The 16,042-nt window shown below is 35.3% G+C and overlaps 3 protein-coding genes across 7 annotated transcripts; 1 reads left to right on the top strand and 2 right to left on the bottom strand.

The window, feature by feature from the left end:
* Positions 1 to 966: 966 nt before the first annotated feature.
* Positions 967 to 3,814, bottom strand: LOC147763678 (uncharacterized). 3 transcript variants are annotated; one of them, XM_087006646.1, is made up of 6 exons: positions 3,002 to 3,814; positions 2,772 to 2,813; positions 2,488 to 2,550; positions 2,183 to 2,306; positions 1,911 to 2,029; positions 967 to 1,706 (listed from the first exon to the last, which is right to left on the bottom strand). In XM_087006646.1, exons 1-5 carry the CDS (start codon positions 3,018 to 3,020, stop codon positions 1,921 to 1,923), a joined length of 357 nt encoding a protein of 118 aa, XP_086862772.1. In that variant the 5' UTR covers positions 3,021 to 3,814; the 3' UTR covers positions 967 to 1,706; positions 1,911 to 1,920. The 3 variants fall into 3 exon arrangements, with proteins under 3 accessions (XP_086862772.1, XP_086862771.1, XP_086862773.1); XM_087006645.1 differs by having other exon boundaries at positions 967 to 1,798; XM_087006647.1 differs by lacking the exon at positions 2,772 to 2,813 and having other exon boundaries at positions 967 to 1,798.
* Positions 3,815 to 4,081: 267 nt separating this feature from the next.
* Positions 4,082 to 8,535, top strand: LOC106164082 (lathosterol oxidase-like). 3 transcript variants are annotated; one of them, XM_087006641.1, is made up of 7 exons: positions 4,082 to 4,239; positions 4,681 to 4,800; positions 5,903 to 6,135; positions 6,386 to 6,521; positions 6,791 to 7,057; positions 7,215 to 7,335; positions 7,574 to 8,535. In XM_087006641.1, exons 2-7 carry the CDS (start codon positions 4,689 to 4,691, stop codon positions 7,710 to 7,712), a joined length of 1,008 nt encoding a protein of 335 aa, XP_086862767.1. In that variant the 5' UTR covers positions 4,082 to 4,239; positions 4,681 to 4,688; the 3' UTR covers positions 7,713 to 8,535. The 3 variants fall into 3 exon arrangements, with proteins under 3 accessions (XP_086862767.1, XP_086862769.1, XP_086862768.1); XM_087006643.1 differs by lacking the exon at positions 4,082 to 4,239 and adding an exon at positions 5,455 to 5,602 and having other exon boundaries at positions 4,394 to 4,800; XM_087006642.1 differs by lacking the exon at positions 4,082 to 4,239 and adding an exon at positions 4,401 to 4,567.
* LOC106164080 (fidgetin-like protein 1) lies at positions 8,453 to 16,037 on the bottom strand. Its single transcript, XM_087006639.1, has 18 exons — positions 15,844 to 16,037; positions 15,552 to 15,637; positions 15,137 to 15,190; positions 14,533 to 14,615; positions 13,892 to 14,234; positions 12,913 to 12,977; positions 12,466 to 12,576; positions 12,223 to 12,308; positions 12,025 to 12,090; positions 11,686 to 11,797; positions 11,386 to 11,486; positions 10,968 to 11,047; positions 10,705 to 10,775; positions 10,297 to 10,458; positions 10,036 to 10,091; positions 9,679 to 9,842; positions 9,184 to 9,284; positions 8,453 to 8,792 (listed from the first exon to the last, which is right to left on the bottom strand). The coding sequence occupies exons 1-18, from the start codon at positions 16,035 to 16,037 to the stop codon at positions 8,661 to 8,663; spliced, it is 2,067 nt and encodes a 688-aa protein (XP_086862765.1). The 3' UTR covers positions 8,453 to 8,660.
* Between the last annotated feature and the right edge of the window lie 5 nt (positions 16,038 to 16,042).

The following is a 16,042-nucleotide window of genomic DNA, read 5'->3' on the forward strand; positions in this document are numbered from 1 at the left end:
ACACCATCCGCTTGATAGAAAAATCGGTCCATTAGCCTATGTACCGAGATAGACCCCTTTAAACAGAATTCTCCTCAAGGTTATTTTGTGGGTTGTTGGTACGTGACCAAACTCGTGCCAACCTGAATTTTCAGTTTTATTTCCAATATTCAGTTTTCACTACGAGTTGACATCATATTTTATAACTCAAAGAAATGAAGTGAATTTCTTCTGAAAAAATTGTAAGTAAACGTCTGGTTTAGTAAATGCAAAGGTTTCTGAACAGACACCTTTCAACAATAAGGGCTATGAGCCTCACGCGGGAGTTATAAGAAACGCATTAACATCCTCATTAGCCACGTCATGTGCGAGAATGATGCAGAAGCCCCATCTCTACAGCCATTGCCCCAGACAACGATTGATAAATTGAGCCAATATAGTGATAGCATATTAAAGCTGGACACGAGAAAGACACTCTCCTTGTAGATCTCCCCAGCAAGGCTAAGAACAAGTGCATTATCATGAAAAAACAAAGGCAAAGATACTGTCATCCAAAAATACCGCTTATAATCTTGTGTTTGATAGGCACTTAATCCTCCACTCCGAAGGACATTAGATTTTATTATTAAACTTTAACCGACGGGTGTGGTTTTATTTTAAACATATATAATAAGTGCTAGATTTAAGAATATTTTATAAATGATTAAACATATGCCATCTGCAATACTGAAAGATGGCGTAATACAGCATTGTCCAAAAAGGGTTCCATTTTATGTAGTTTACATAAAATATTCAACTTACTAAATGTCTTACTTTTTGAGCTCCGTGTTCTTCCCACCAGTCGTGGTTACTTCATAATTAACAGGCTTTCCAAATAATTGATGTTGCGTTTCTTCAAAACAACGAATAAGTTTGTATATCAGCACCATGACAGTGGTTGCTTGTTTTGCTGTTTTAATTCATCGTTATATAACTTAAAATACAACATTTTAAAATTGTCTCACAAGATCATTTATTTTCAATCGCAGAAAGGTTACAGTGCTCAAAGAATAAAAAGTTTTATGAAATGTCAGTTCTTAATTTTGGCACAATCATTTGGCCTCAAAAGGTGTTATTCTCTTAATGTCGTTTATATGCAAGTGTATTTCAAATTGGTGATTACTTTTCATCAAAATTTGTTATTACCTCATTTATATTTTTCATTTTCCTTAATTATCGTATTGATCGTGTAATATGATCCAGCCATATCCAAAGAAATAATAATAATTGGTTCTTCTGCAGGTACCATCATTTGAAAGTGGCCATACTGCCAGCATACATGGAGCTATTTCTGAGCTGTTCTTTCCTCAGTTCTTCTCTTGGCTAGTACTGCTAGCTTCCTTAATTCGATCTAAGAATATTCTATCATGATCTTATATACCCTAGCTTTGGCCGTGATGCTGTGTCCTTTGTTGTTATTTTTGGAGATTTAACAATAATTTCCTCCCATTCGGTCCTCCAAGATCTTTCTGTCTTCCCACACTTATTTATTGTTTATCATATTCTCTTACATCTACGCACATATCCATCAAATCTTTATTCTTTTAGGAAATTTCCTCAAGCGTTTTTTTTTTTTTTTTTTTTTTTTTTTTTTTTTTTTTTTTTTTGACTGGCTGTCGAGTGTGCTGTTTTGGCTTCTACTCGGACTGTTGCTAAGTGATCACCCAGCATGAGGAAAGGCACGTCCACTTGAATGTAAAAATGTAGGATAGAAAGGCAACTGCTGCAAACAAACCTTTCTCTCGTAGGTGTTGGTTTAACCTCTGCCGTTCTCAAATACCTATGAATGGAATCCAAATAAATGATACAGTAAACTAAAACTGAAATATACATTATTTTGCAGCGTCTTTATTGAACAATCCAACATAAGCAATGTTTTCATTTTGTCTCACCTTCACTTTATTATGCCTCGTCAATTTCATCTAGCAGATCCTCGACCACGTAATTCAACTCTTTACGGGAGAGCTTTGACATGTCCAGTTCGTCAGAGTCTCGTACTGGATCTTCATTTCTAAAACAGTAAAGGTGTATTTATTTTTCTATTATGGTTTAATTTGATTGAATTTAACAGAAAATAATACTATAGGTATTTGACAAGGTAGTTAGCTAATGACTGATTATTTAATTATTTATATATAACGGGGCTGGCCTGAGATAATATTACCTTTCCAACTGATCAATCTTAGCAGTGAAGATATCGACTGGGGAGCGAGGAGCGGCCATGAGCTGCACAGGCACACCCAATACCATAAGATCCTCGGTGAGTTCATGAGATAAGCTTGGCCCGACTGCAATTAAAATGAAAGAAAAAAAGAAACGACCTTTATGTTTTTTATCAGCTATAGTTATTGACTTCACACCTTCGTCTTGAAATTTTGCGAATGTTTTCTCTTCTGGACTTTTGAAGACTTAAAAAAGGAACGTAAATGTGAAATACTATGAGGTCGAGAGAGACAACTAAAAGCAAACCTTTATTTCCTCCTCCAAAGATATTTCTAATCCTCCTGCAGAACCCTAATTTCCGTTGACTCTCTGAAGTTAGATATTTCAAAAGATAAAAACTTGTTTCATCAAGGTATCTTGAAGCCATAACTGTGTTTATTCACTTATGACAGTGATGCCGAACTCACAACATCTCACATGTATCGCAATTTCTACAATGTTACACCTATATTTATTATTTCGATATTTATTTATTTATTATTTACATTTTTTCAATATTTATTTATTCGTTGTATTTTACATATATTCACCATCGTTGGACTCTTTCCAGTGATGACTGTTAATAACATCAACTACAATGAGAACAAAAAAAATATGCTTATGATAATTAAGGTTCAAGTTGAAAAATTCAGTTATAAAAAATATCGAATGTAACCTGCTAACTGCATTACGTTCGTTGGTAATTTGATTTTCCTCTAAAGTAAAAAAAGTAATGTGGAATAACATGAGACGTTTAGGAAAAAAATATTAATATACTTACTAGATTGCGTGCATCCCATTATTATAAAAAATCAAAAGCAATAACTTCAGCGTTAAGTCAGCGATTACTTTGCCGCTATGCGAGTTAAGTGCATTATGGTACAGTAATTATTATGACGTCACCACCTGATGGTGTGTAGTGACGTCACGTACAACAATGGATATCATGAGGTCTTCATTACAGCATTTTTCTTACATTTGATTTATGTGCAAAAAAGAATGTTCCATAACGTTCTATAGAAACTGAACCTAATTTTAAATCACCAAAGCAACCAAACCTTCAGATACCATCTCTTTTCTTATCCTCCTTGAAAAGGAAGACGACGGAGTCACGATGTGCTATAAGGGTGGTTTCGTCATAGGCCTAACGACCATCTATAACCTTCTCATCTCATATTCCGGCGAAGCTTTTTCTTAACGCTGTTAAATTTCTCTTAATTTAAATTTTTACAGGTATAGAGTATTGCATTTTGTCTTAAGCAAGATGCGCCATTTTATTTTTGTGCTGACCTTGCTTAAATTTCTGACAAAGTTAACTACAGTTCACAAGTAATTTTCGTTCATGTTTGTAAACTTTGTTATCAACAATATTAGAACAGTACATAAGAGTCTAACGATGTACCATACGTCATTTTCAAAGTGAATATTTTGATAACGGTTATGTATTGGCCAGCCTTTGGTCATATTCATGTCCTATATGGGTTTGATGTCAATATTTGAGACTTTTAACCACAATTTTGAGAGGAAGTACCGAACAATGTACTAGCAGAACAGGATGGCTGGAAAAGCGCGTCTTTTTTCTCCGCCTTTTGTACATAAAGATAAACTTCTTTAGATAAAAATGACACATGCGTTCGTAGATACGAGTAAAGGCATACTAATTACTACTTTGCATATAATTACTCAAACAGGAACGCTTGTCCAATTTAATTATTATCTAAGCTTTACAATACTTATTTGAGGCCCAGTACAGGGGTGTATTCAGTACGGCTCTCAAAATGCCATGTACTTTCCATGACACGCGTTATCTGCACAAACTTTAATTAAACCCTTACTTTCCTATACAAATGAAAGTATCCCACTGACTTGATATCTTAGAGTGGACTACTACCCCGAGGTGATAGGTGTGTTGAATTTCCTGCCACCACTTCCAGCGTTTTTTCCTCTTCACCGTCTCTTCACCTAGAATTGGCTTTCAGATTTAGATCCCCAAGGGTTTAACAGGACAATACCAAATAGGTTTGAAAATGATTAATTTTGTACTCACAATATTACAAAGTGAACTCATTGTTTTAACAAATTTATCAGAAGTTGTCAACTTAGTGCAATGCATTTGAAGAAGGCCTCAATGCAACCTATATATATATATGCACTACATGCATATACACTTAAGACGGCATTGTATCTAGGGCTGCATGTGCATAAAGGCGCATGTACGCTGTGCAAGCCTAACAGTCTTTTCAATTCTTGGGTAATCTCGAAAATATCGATCGTGTTTGTTTTACCGACTGCAAGTTTTATGAAGCCTTGCGTACTACCGCAGTGCTATTGCACTGGCACAGATAATGTATGTACTGAATACCGATAGCCCAGAAGTGACCTACTTGTTGACATTTGTGTATATATATAATAATGAATCTACGAGAGGAGCATTGTACGTGTGACATCCTCTACTTCCAGTGGCCATCATGAAAGCTGACAACTACAAAGCCATCGATGGAAAGCAGGGTTGGTTGGCAGGAAAACTCGGGATATCTCTTGCTACTGTAGTGACGTTCATTTTAGGCGTCACTGTCAGAGGTATGACACAACTTGTTACTGTTCTGATGGGGGGGGGGGGGGTAATGTATGGACTGTTTTGTATTTATAAAATTATATTGTTTATCCGAGTTTGTGCAAAGGTATTCGGATGGCAACGTGAGACTCGTTGCTTATGCACTTCAAAACAGATGTCTTCACTTATTTGGGATGTTTTCTATAAATTTTAAAAGGAGTACTAGTATGTCACGGAGGGGGGGGGGGGGTGAAACAATTTTTACTCAATACTTGTCTGAACTTATGCCCAGCGGGTATTTTCTGCACAGACCAGTGCATCTTATAAGTGGGCCTAGTCATTTGTTTACGTGACGATGGTACAAGGGAGCTATTGATTTCTTTTCTATTGAATACAGACGTCCATATTTCATATCTTGCGTAATTCTTGACGTTTTGAAGACAAAAGCACTCCAGTTCCAAAAGCCATTGTTGTACTGTATATCGTGTATAAGCAAGCTTTTAAATATGATTTTAGATTAATTGGTTAATTGGAAATACAAAAAAGACTGTACAGGTGGTCACAAAAATAAAGTCATGTCACGTATGGAAATAATATTGTTCCAGTTGTTCCACATGCAAATTTGCCCCGCCTGGTAACTATATATATATATTATCTTAAGTTTTTCCTTCCAAATGTAGTTTAAATCACATTGAAAACGTTGATAGGGAGTATATAACGTTGCTCTTAGAAGTGTGTCACGTAGAATATTAAAAAACAAAATCATAGCGAACCGATGGATGTCTAACGTCTTATCTACTCGTGAGCAGGCTGCGTGGTCTTTGTCAGGTATTTTAATGTATTCTGGTTTATAGTGTAAAGGTCAGTTGAAATGTACACGTCCAAAAGTCGGAAGCTCTATCGAGCAACGTAAATAAAACAATATATTGATTTGCACGTAACGTCTATCCTAAAAATTATCAATTATACTTTTTAAATGTACTTATTCGCTCGATTCATTTCAACGTCAAGTTTTTACGAATTGAATGTCGGATTCAATTATTCTTATAATATTCACGAAAAATATTTCTACAGTCAATATTTCCTATGTCTGCAAATGTCTATCTATTTTGCAAATTGAAATTTCAGGCGACTGGTTGCTCGTAGTAGTGAACCTGTGGAAACAGTTCCAGCCTGAATACGAAAGTAACACGCCCTTTGGCTCGCCAGAAAATAACGCCACGGACTTGACTTGGCTAGAACGCCACCGATTACAAAATGTTCAATACTTTATACTCTTGTCTTTGCTGATATCCTTTAGCGTATTTTACTCCATGGGCGGGTATTTCCAATACTTTTACTACATCAAGAGAAGGGAACAGGTAATCTATTTCAGAGGTTTGTAGGGTTTAGTTAAAGGGAAATTTAGCGTCATTTAATCAGATCATTTTTTTATTGAAAGTGCAATGCAAGCAAACTATACGATAATCCAACTGTCTTAAGAAATACCTTAGCGTAATGTATGCAATCTTTTGATCTTGGTAGCGGTCAGATATACTCGCATATGTAGATAATGAGGCGTCTTAAATGCTTATATCCCATTTATGATATTGGCCATACGTTCCTCTTCAGTCTGAAGAATGGAAATGCCAACCAAATAAATTTCTCACAAAGGAAAACGAACGTCATGAATTTATTGCTGGTTCTGTGAATATGGCTTGCGGAGCTACTGTCTCTGGGATACTGGCCTGCTTTATTTTGAATGGAGGTAAGACAATGATTTATCTAAATTTTTTGTACAATATGAGTCGTGACTTCATGGAATTTATATTTAGTATGATTTATTTTATATTTATTGTTATTATTATTTTATTTTTGTCATTTGCTTCAATTGTTCAGTATTACTATGTTTTATTCATATATCAAAATATCAGAAAGAACCAACAAATTTTCTCTGTTCACTGATGTGCGTATATAACAATAACTAAGTATTTTATCGGGCAAAACACAATTTAATCATCCGCTCTAACATTCCAGGCTACAGCACGCTCTATTACTCGGCCTCTGAACGTGGATGGTTCTACTTTGTTCTCTCCGGTCCAATCTACTATCTGTACATCGACGGCGTGTCTTACTATCTACACAGGACTTTCCATAACCCGTACTTGTACAAGAAGATCCACAAGCACCACCACCGTTACCACCAGCCTACGGCTTTCTCCGCCGTGGCCATGCATCCCGTGGAATTCTTCATGTATCAGGCTGTTATGGCTTTACCCATATTTACAGTCCCCATACATGCAGGTATGATTTTTTTTTAAATTGTGATTTCGATTCCGCTTTATTGATTAATTGATCAGAACAATAAAAATGGCAAAGTAAAAATCAACAGAAAGAGAGAGAAAAAAATGAACATATTTTTTAAACAGATTACATAAATAATGTTTTTTTTTCTAACTAGGTGTATTTCTGACGGTATTGATGTACTTCTACTACTACGGTATGATAGACCATTCTGGAGTGAAGATGGACGCCATTTGGCCTTGGCAACCGCCGTCCACTTTCCATGACAATCATCACCAGTATGTGTATAATTATATATTAATTTCTCTTACAAATCCCCGAATCTTTAAGAAAATAAGCGATCGATCCAGTTCTTTCTTTTTGTTCAATATTCTTTTGAGTGAAAAAGAAAAAAATGGGCTTTTCAATTCACAACTTATCAATTAATTAAACCTCAGATCTGGAGTGATTTAATTTCAATACGTTTCATCATTCAACATTAATAACTGTGTACATTTTGGATTTCTGTCAACTCAGGTATTTCCACTGCAACTTCGGCTTCAATTCACTTTTATTCGACTGGATGTTTGATACCCTGCGAAAAGAGGGCAGAGTTTACGGAGAAGATATTTTTGGAGGAAGAGGAAGATCTATAGAAAATGACAAGGAGAAATGAAGAAATTAACAGAATTAACACGATTATGATTTATAAGAATCAGTCTACTTTCATGCACAAGATTCGTCCAATTTTATTCTAAAACCATTTTTTGAACTTCAATATTGGCGGCTTGCTTATAGTTTTCCCTTTACGCGTGTCAGAGGGGAGCCTGTTCCAAATTCTCCCAGTTCTCTAATTTTATTTTCATCTTTTCTATTTTTCAAAATTTATAGAACGTTGGCTGAAAATTAACCTGCAGAAGTCTATTTTTAAATTAAAATTGCATCAAATGCGTCATAAACGATCGTAATTATATTATTCATTTATTTCAACATAGTGTACGTTTTAAACGACACCATCATTTTCTACGTCTGATAAAGTTCTTGGTCTTCAACAATCTGGATAACACTCACCCCATGAAATCATTGGGTGAGACCAGATCGACGTGTATCAAATAGAGACTTACGCTTTCATCATGCCAAACCTAATGATTAAAAACGGTCTACTTTAACCTTGCAACAGAGGGTTGCATTACACAGTATGAAATCAAAACCAAGATTATTCACAATCCCAACCCTTTGTATTATCATATATTATCACATTCCCTACCACAGCATATTATTCTGTATCCTGGTGAAGGTTAATGACGAAATGCCATCTGTAATTTTCTTATCGCATTAAGATTGATCTTAGCCAAGCGTCAGAAATGTTCTTACAGTGCATGACCGAATACCATGCTCCAGCAACAGAAAGCGAAATTCATTGCATGCTTTACGTTTATTCCTGTGTCTATGTAACTAACTGACATTTGAAAATAAAAGAACAAAATTCTATTTCATTGTATCTGTGTTCAGTGTTTTATGTCTTTTAAGACTCATAACAAGCCTCCACAGCAGATCTTCCAGTCTCTTTTAGACATTGTCAAAAAGTGCCTATCAAGTGGAAAAAGGAGCCATTTCAGTCCATCTACAACCCTGGTATTCCAAAGCTGCCATACTTCTTGTTCCAGTCTATGTACAAGTCCAGATCTGCCTCCGATACGCTGGCACGCACCTGTCTGAACCCTGCCATGAAGTCTTGGTGGGTAATAGGTCTGACCTGGACACCAGAGATGAATTTAGATATCAACATATCAGTTGTCATGAAATATTAGTTACATTTTACTTAAATCTTAATCAAATAATAATAATAAAAGTTTTCTTAAAGATTATGTTAATATATTCGCGTAAAGTCAACAATTTGAAATGGAGTTCCATTTTCCAAAAAAGTGGAGCTTTTTATCCCGTTTTTACCCACTTGACCTAACTTGAAAAATGGCATAGAACCTAGATCAAATTTTATTTCAAAACAACTCTTTTCAGGACAAATGGCCAGTTCTACCCCCCCCCCCCCCCCCCCCCCCCCCCCACACACACACACACACACACACCTCCGCCTATGGGTCTAATACCGTACATTGCAAAATTTCTATTTGATATTAGTTCCCTACCTCATCTGCAGTGATGTTTTCTATATCACTGAATGCTATAGATCTGATAGGTCCTAAGGCAGCTTCCTTACACAGGTTAGCCATGTCAGCACCAGAATAACCTGTTACAAAACAGTGTAATAACAAACTTTAGTGGCATTTAAATCTCACAGGCAGCTACAACACTGAGACGGTGGTACTCAAAAATATAATCCCTATGATATCTCAGCTGACAAAGATTTAGGTTTGTTTAAAATGGCAAACTGTTTGGTTTTCAAATAATATGACACTGCTGTAAACAACTTACATTTTGGAGAGGGGTCTATCAAATGAGTACCCTCAACAAATTCCTTTTAAATAAAAAAAAAACTGTTTCAAAACTTTAAAAAATACATTCTCCTCAATTGCCTCTAAGAAAAAATCGCATCACCGATGAAATAATTAAAGAAGCTGTAAAAATCATTTTCGTTTTTAAGTAGTGAGGGCAATTAATACAATGTGCCAAGAACTGCTCACCTTCAGATTTGTCACAAATACTGTCCAGGTCTTCCTCAGTGAGTTGATAGGTCTGCTGTGACAGTAAGTGGACCACTATATGTCTCCTGGCCGCTGTCTCTGGGAGAGGAATGTACAGACGCTTGACAAACCTTCGTCTTGCCGCCTCATCTAGCTCCTGGGGCCTACAGTGGTGAAATTTCAGTCAAAATTAGAAATAAATATTTTTCTAAAACAGTCTTTCATCTAAAAATTGGTTAATGTGTCCTAATTATGCTACATATTTTATCCAGCTGTCAGAAACTGAAATTCAATTTACCAGTATTTTCCTTATTATTAAACTAGTACGTAGTAACACTGTTATAGGAACTGTCCCACCTATTAGTTGCACCAACAACCAGTATTCTGTCTTCTTCTCCAGTTGTTGCACCATCCTGAAAGATATACATTTAATAACTAGTGGCCACTCGGGTTTAGGTGATCAAAACTGTAACTTACATTTAGAGGTACAATTTTTTTATGTTTTTTGCTGTAAAACAGCAAAGTTAAGAAAGTATCTATGACAAAGATTGCAGCAAACTCTTCAAATTAACCAAATGCAGTTGGAAGAAGCATACCTTTCTTTAAGCAAAAACTCACCAATTGAACCAAAAATTCAGTTTTGATTCTCCTAGAAGCTTCGTGTTCCCCATCTGTCCTCTGTGTTAACAGCGAGTCAATTTCATCAATGAAGATCACAGCTGGCTGGTGGCAGCGGGCCACTGCAAACAATGCACGGACCATTTTCTCACCTTCTCCTACCTACAAATAAATGTTTTTCCCTTTTATATGTTCCCCATACATCTTTGTACCACAGCAAATAGCTATAATAAATAAATAAATAAATAAATAAATAAATAAATAAATAAATAAATAAATAAATAAATAAATAGAAAATAAAAAATGAAATAAAGCTAAAACCTACGAACTTTGGCTCAAACAAATCTTGGAATTGTCAACCTGATACCAAATATGCACAATTTGAGAGCACTGACATTTATAACTTACCCACTTTGAAGTTAAGGAGGAAGCACTTATACTGAAAAATGTTGACTTGGACTGGCTGGCAATGCACTTACCTAAAAACATATTTATATCAGTATAATTGTTTTAGATTATCTTTACATAAATTATTTGCAAAGGGCAAATAATTAAACAATAAAAGACCATATTTAACTGATGATCTAAATCAGGAACAAAACAGGAACAAAAGAGGAAAATAGGAACAAAAGAGGAACAAAACCATAACTATTTTATAGTATATAACAAACCAATCAAGGTTTTTCCAGTTCCTGGAGGTCCAAATAATAGCAGTCCTTTTGGTGGACCTCGTAAACCAGTGAAGATGTCACTGAAATTGAATAAAAGATGAAATTGTAAGGACCTCTGACAGAAAAAAGTTGCTGAGGTCTTCAGCAAGTAAGTTTAACCAATTTAGCAGTCACATGCTTTGCTGTAATCTGCATTTCAAGAAACACTCATTAAAATACATTTCTTCAACAAAGATAGTAAAACTTTCCATATCAAAATTTGCAGAGGTCTTCACATTGGGTACATTAAAACATGCTTCCTGTACAGAAAATAGGCAGATTTATGACAAGACAATCCTACAATCTGTGACTTGAAATTAAAATTTTCGTATGAAATTAGTTACTTTGTGGTGGAATTATTAGGAAAAATATAACTCACGGTCTCAACATTGGCCAAACTACAATCTCTTTGATAGTATTTTTTGCAAACTCCAGTCCAGCAATGTCATCCCAGCTCACAGGTGGACCATGGTCCATAATCTACAAATAGAGAAAACACTGGAGGTACAATTATTACTTCACTGAAGAAATGAAAAAGAAAAGTACATCCATTTGCTTTTGAGCAGTTGAACACCACTTAATTTAATCTGTATACAAAATAAATCCAATTAAACTCAAGTGCAATAAGCTGGAAGCAAACCACAGACATCAATTAATCATCATAAAAATTTGTATTCACCTCATTTGCTATTAATTCAATCATCTTAGGGTCAATGTTCTTAAGTCTTTCATCCACTGGTTCATCTGTTGTTTGAGCTTTATTGAGTCCAGATCTTTTCAAAAGTGTAGAGCTAAAGCAAGATGTTTGTATTAGATAATTTAGTAATCTGAATAATCAACAATAAATAGAATTAATTTTCAAAAAGTTGGATAAATTGAGGGAAAGAGAATATTGTTCTCCATTTGGACAAGACGCTTACTGTTTATGATTTACAGTCAATACATTTGTCAAAAATGTTCAGGCAAAAAATATAAATGTCAATTTCATTACGAAGTTTCATTTTGCCCTTTTTCTTACCTTTCATCAGAATCACTGCCATCTCTATTCATTACTGGAGGCACAAATTTACTAGTAAGACCCCTCCTGTTAAAGGGAAAATTAAATCAAGCAAAATTAATAACTGTTTGTAAGATTATAACTGAAGAGTACAAATCACTTTTACTGTACTGTTGAATTACTGTTGAATAATTATATTTGAGGTGTTTCTAGACTTACCTTGTTCCCAATGACTTCTTGTTCATTCCATAATTTGAAGCATTCACTGGCCCTTGGCGACTGTATTTTTTCATCTGATTTAATTTCTGTCAAAGTTAGAAGAAATATGTTAAAATAGTTGGTGAAAATACATTTGCACTTTATTCAAGCCTTACTGCAGCACAAAAACTACAAGCTATAATAAAACGTTTACTTTTATTTGTAACTTCAACTACTACAGTGTAGCTTCTAAACACCTCTTACCAGCTGTTCATTTGCCGTTCTAAAAGCATCAAATTTTCCAGCTTTACTGTCTTCATCATCTTCTGCACATATATTGTCTCTTTTTACTGCTCCTCTGCCATTCTGAATGTTCTGAAGAAACAAAATGTAATTTTTTTTTCAAATCATGTGTTGCTCAATTCCTAGCACCCTCTGATAATTTCACATTAAATCCATGTGGTCTTTCTGAATTTGCTTATTTTTTTCTCTTGTTGATACTTTGTTTAGGTGTTTAATGCAGATTATTGCAAAATATGGAATGTCACACTACTGCAATGATGGGCATATAAAAAGAACACACAGTCTTCAAATTAAGAAAACAATGAACATGATGAAAAGCAAAAAATTCCTTCTGTTACAACAATATACCCAACTTTGCATTCTTATCGCTTGGACTTATGAACCGGCAACACAAAGTTAGTTACTTACTTCTACCCTGCTGTAAGAGTTTGAAACTGCTGCAGCTGACTTGCCAAAACCACTGAAAGGTCCTCCTAAACATAAATTTGTGCAGTGGTTAAGTCTATTTCAATATGCAACCAAAATTGAAAAACTAGAGAGCAAAGCTGGCAAATATACAGATACCATACAGGAAACAAGGCAGCAAAGTTGCTAAGTGTTCAGACATAATGCAGAAAAAAGTGCACAAAATGTTTTGGCCAATTTTGATGCACTGTAACATAACGCTTAAAAACAGCTTAATCACTCTTACCCTCTTACATTGTGCACTACAGGTAACATGAAAGTGATTCAGTTCCATCGGGTATAAATGCCACTGAAAATGCTGATAAGTGAAAAATGAAAATTTCACACACGCACAAAAAAAAACAAAAACAAAAAAAAAACAGAATAATTACCGTAAATGTAAACCAATCATGCTGATTTTCCAAAGTAAACTTAAAGTAAAACAAAAATACGGTTTGGCAGTTATAGGGTGAACGTCATGTGTCGGACAGCGACACTGATGACATGGACAGACAGACCAATCAGAATATATACAGACACTTACGGTGTCTATTATATAGTATATATATATTAAAAAGGTAAGCTACTTTTAAGATTCTTTGCAAAATCCAACTCAGCTAGTAAAAACAGCAACTGCAACCTCTCCTTCGCCAAACTTTGCCACCTAAATCCTTTTGTGAGCCAGGCCCCAGAACTCGAGCAAGCAGACTTTCTGATGGCACCAATCAACTAAATCAGTTTAAACAGTCCTCACAATAGGCAGGCAGATCCACAATGATCCATTGGTGAAATTGTACTCAAAGCCTCTTTTTTCTGAAGTTAGTCCGGTAACAGTTCTAGTTAACCCAGTGCATGATGACCCAATGGTCAGTTAAAAATAATGTTCATTCTTATTTAGCATTTATTATTTTTAAAAATTTTTCAGCCTATATTTGTATCTTACCTTGAGTTCCAAATTTTCTCTTTCCATATCCATATTCAGAAGAGCCACTACTGGTTGAATTACATGTAAAAGGCAGCCTTGAAAGTTCATGGTTTCCATCAGGCTGTTTAAGCACGAGGGAGTGGTTTCTTGATCCAATCTGAGCCTGCTGTTGGATAACTCCTTCACTGCTACATGCAGTTTCAGTTTTTGGATTGTATGCTGGACTTGGCACCGTGGGATTTGGTCTTTGACCAGCAGTATTCCCTCTGATATATGCTGTGCTTCCAGCAACTGATGAGGTGTCACACATAACAATTTGTTGAGCCACTTGACTGGCAGGTAAAATTGTTTCAGCAGATTCCTAAAGAGTATACAATGAAAAAAAAAAATAAATACACAAGAAAACAATATGGTAAAGTGAGGATAGTCTTGCAAAAAGGTATTGTTAAAACACTCTATATCAACAGTGGAACACTGGCTCATCACCATCAATGAACCTGATCTTTTTCACATGTACTAGTACATTTTTTAATTATAGATTTTTTTAAAATGTAGCTCATTAAGCTTTTCAACAGAAAGAAGTAAAAGGTACCAGCAACAATCAAATTATCTGCAAATTTAATTCATAATTATTAATTTAGCATAAAAACCATATTAACCTTGGCTGCCTTGAAATATTTCTGAACACAATCTAACTTTGCTACAGCATCATATGATAGAGAGCTCTTCCATTCTTTGCTATCTGAAATTAAAAAAACTATACATCAGGTGCTCAAAATCTCCATCAATCTTGTAGTAAGACACCAAAAAATTCAATGAAGAATCGGCAGCCTGCCTTTTCTTTGCTTTGTGAGTGATCCAAACTTTAGCAAGCTATCTTGAGGACTAACAGTTTTAGAACCAGTTGCACCTGCAGAACCAGAGCCTGGAGGAGTGTACACAGACTATAGACTTACATTCATCTATGAAAAATAATCAGATTGGCCCTATTCAGAATAGGGGACTAACTAGTCTGAGCATCAAATATGGTAACCCACTACAAAGCCTGCCGTCTAATTCACTTATAGACACCAAATAGATATCCTGGGGAAGTATTCGGCCACGGACTAGTTAGTCCTCTATTCTCAATGGGGCCATTGTAAACATGATTTTTGTAAACTTTATCATTAAATCAAAAAGCAATTTTATTAGAATTGTTTTCACTTTTTCAAAAATTGTCATTCTTCTTCAAAGAGTTGATAGTTAAAACAATTTCGAACTTACCATTTTTATGCTCTTGGCAGATGGATAATGCTCCTTCAGCAAAATTGTTCAAACCTAAAAGCAATGATATGAAACAGTTAAAATTTAACACCTACAACTCTTGTCACTATGCTCCCCTGGCAGGAATCAAAATCAAAATCTTATTTATAGGCATTGCTTGTCTGATTTTAGTATTCATTGTATATTATCAGTACGTCATTTTATAAACAACATATGCCTGTATTCAGAGGTTTAAAACTACATAATACAGTGTATAACAAAGCCAAACAAGCTTATAAACAGATGTGGGGAAGGTGCATTTTCCAAGGCCCAGATTTATAACTAAAATAAATTGGGGAGTGAGAAGGCAGTCTTGACAACTGACCCTATTGCCCTATCTAGGCACAGTCATGCAACAGGTATAAGAACACCATACCGTTCTGTTCCTCTGGAGAATCCACTATGGATGAATAACGTTCCAGGACACCTTGAATCCAAGAAAAGCTGCATTCTTTGCTTATTCTGAAAAATAAAAAGGAATATTATAATTATGTATGTACTGTACATCCTGAAAAAATAATACATTGCCAGTCATTCTGACTCACAATGGCGAGAGGACTGGCAGTCAAGGTGAAATACTGTTCTGAAGACTTAATTTTTATTGATCCCTGACATAAGGGCTAACAGTCACTATTATAGTATATTTGAATGTGACAAATAATACCCACATATCACTTGCTGCAGCATACTGCAGAGAGCATGCCATGTTTCTCAGGGCATCTGCTTGGCATGATGCAGAGTTGTCTGGATTTTCTGCTAGGAAGTGGTGACTTTGCAGTCGATGTAGTAGCTGATGTTCTTGTTTCTTATTTGTACTCATTTCAAAGTCAAATACCGGTATTTTTAGACCATCGATTCTCATGAAGC

Source organism: Lingula anatina, chromosome 2, assembly GCF_051362555.1.
Source record: "Lingula anatina isolate TDL-2025a chromosome 2, LinAna3.0, whole genome shotgun sequence".
NCBI classification, from domain to species: Eukaryota; Metazoa; Brachiopoda; class Lingulata; order Lingulida; family Lingulidae; genus Lingula; species Lingula anatina.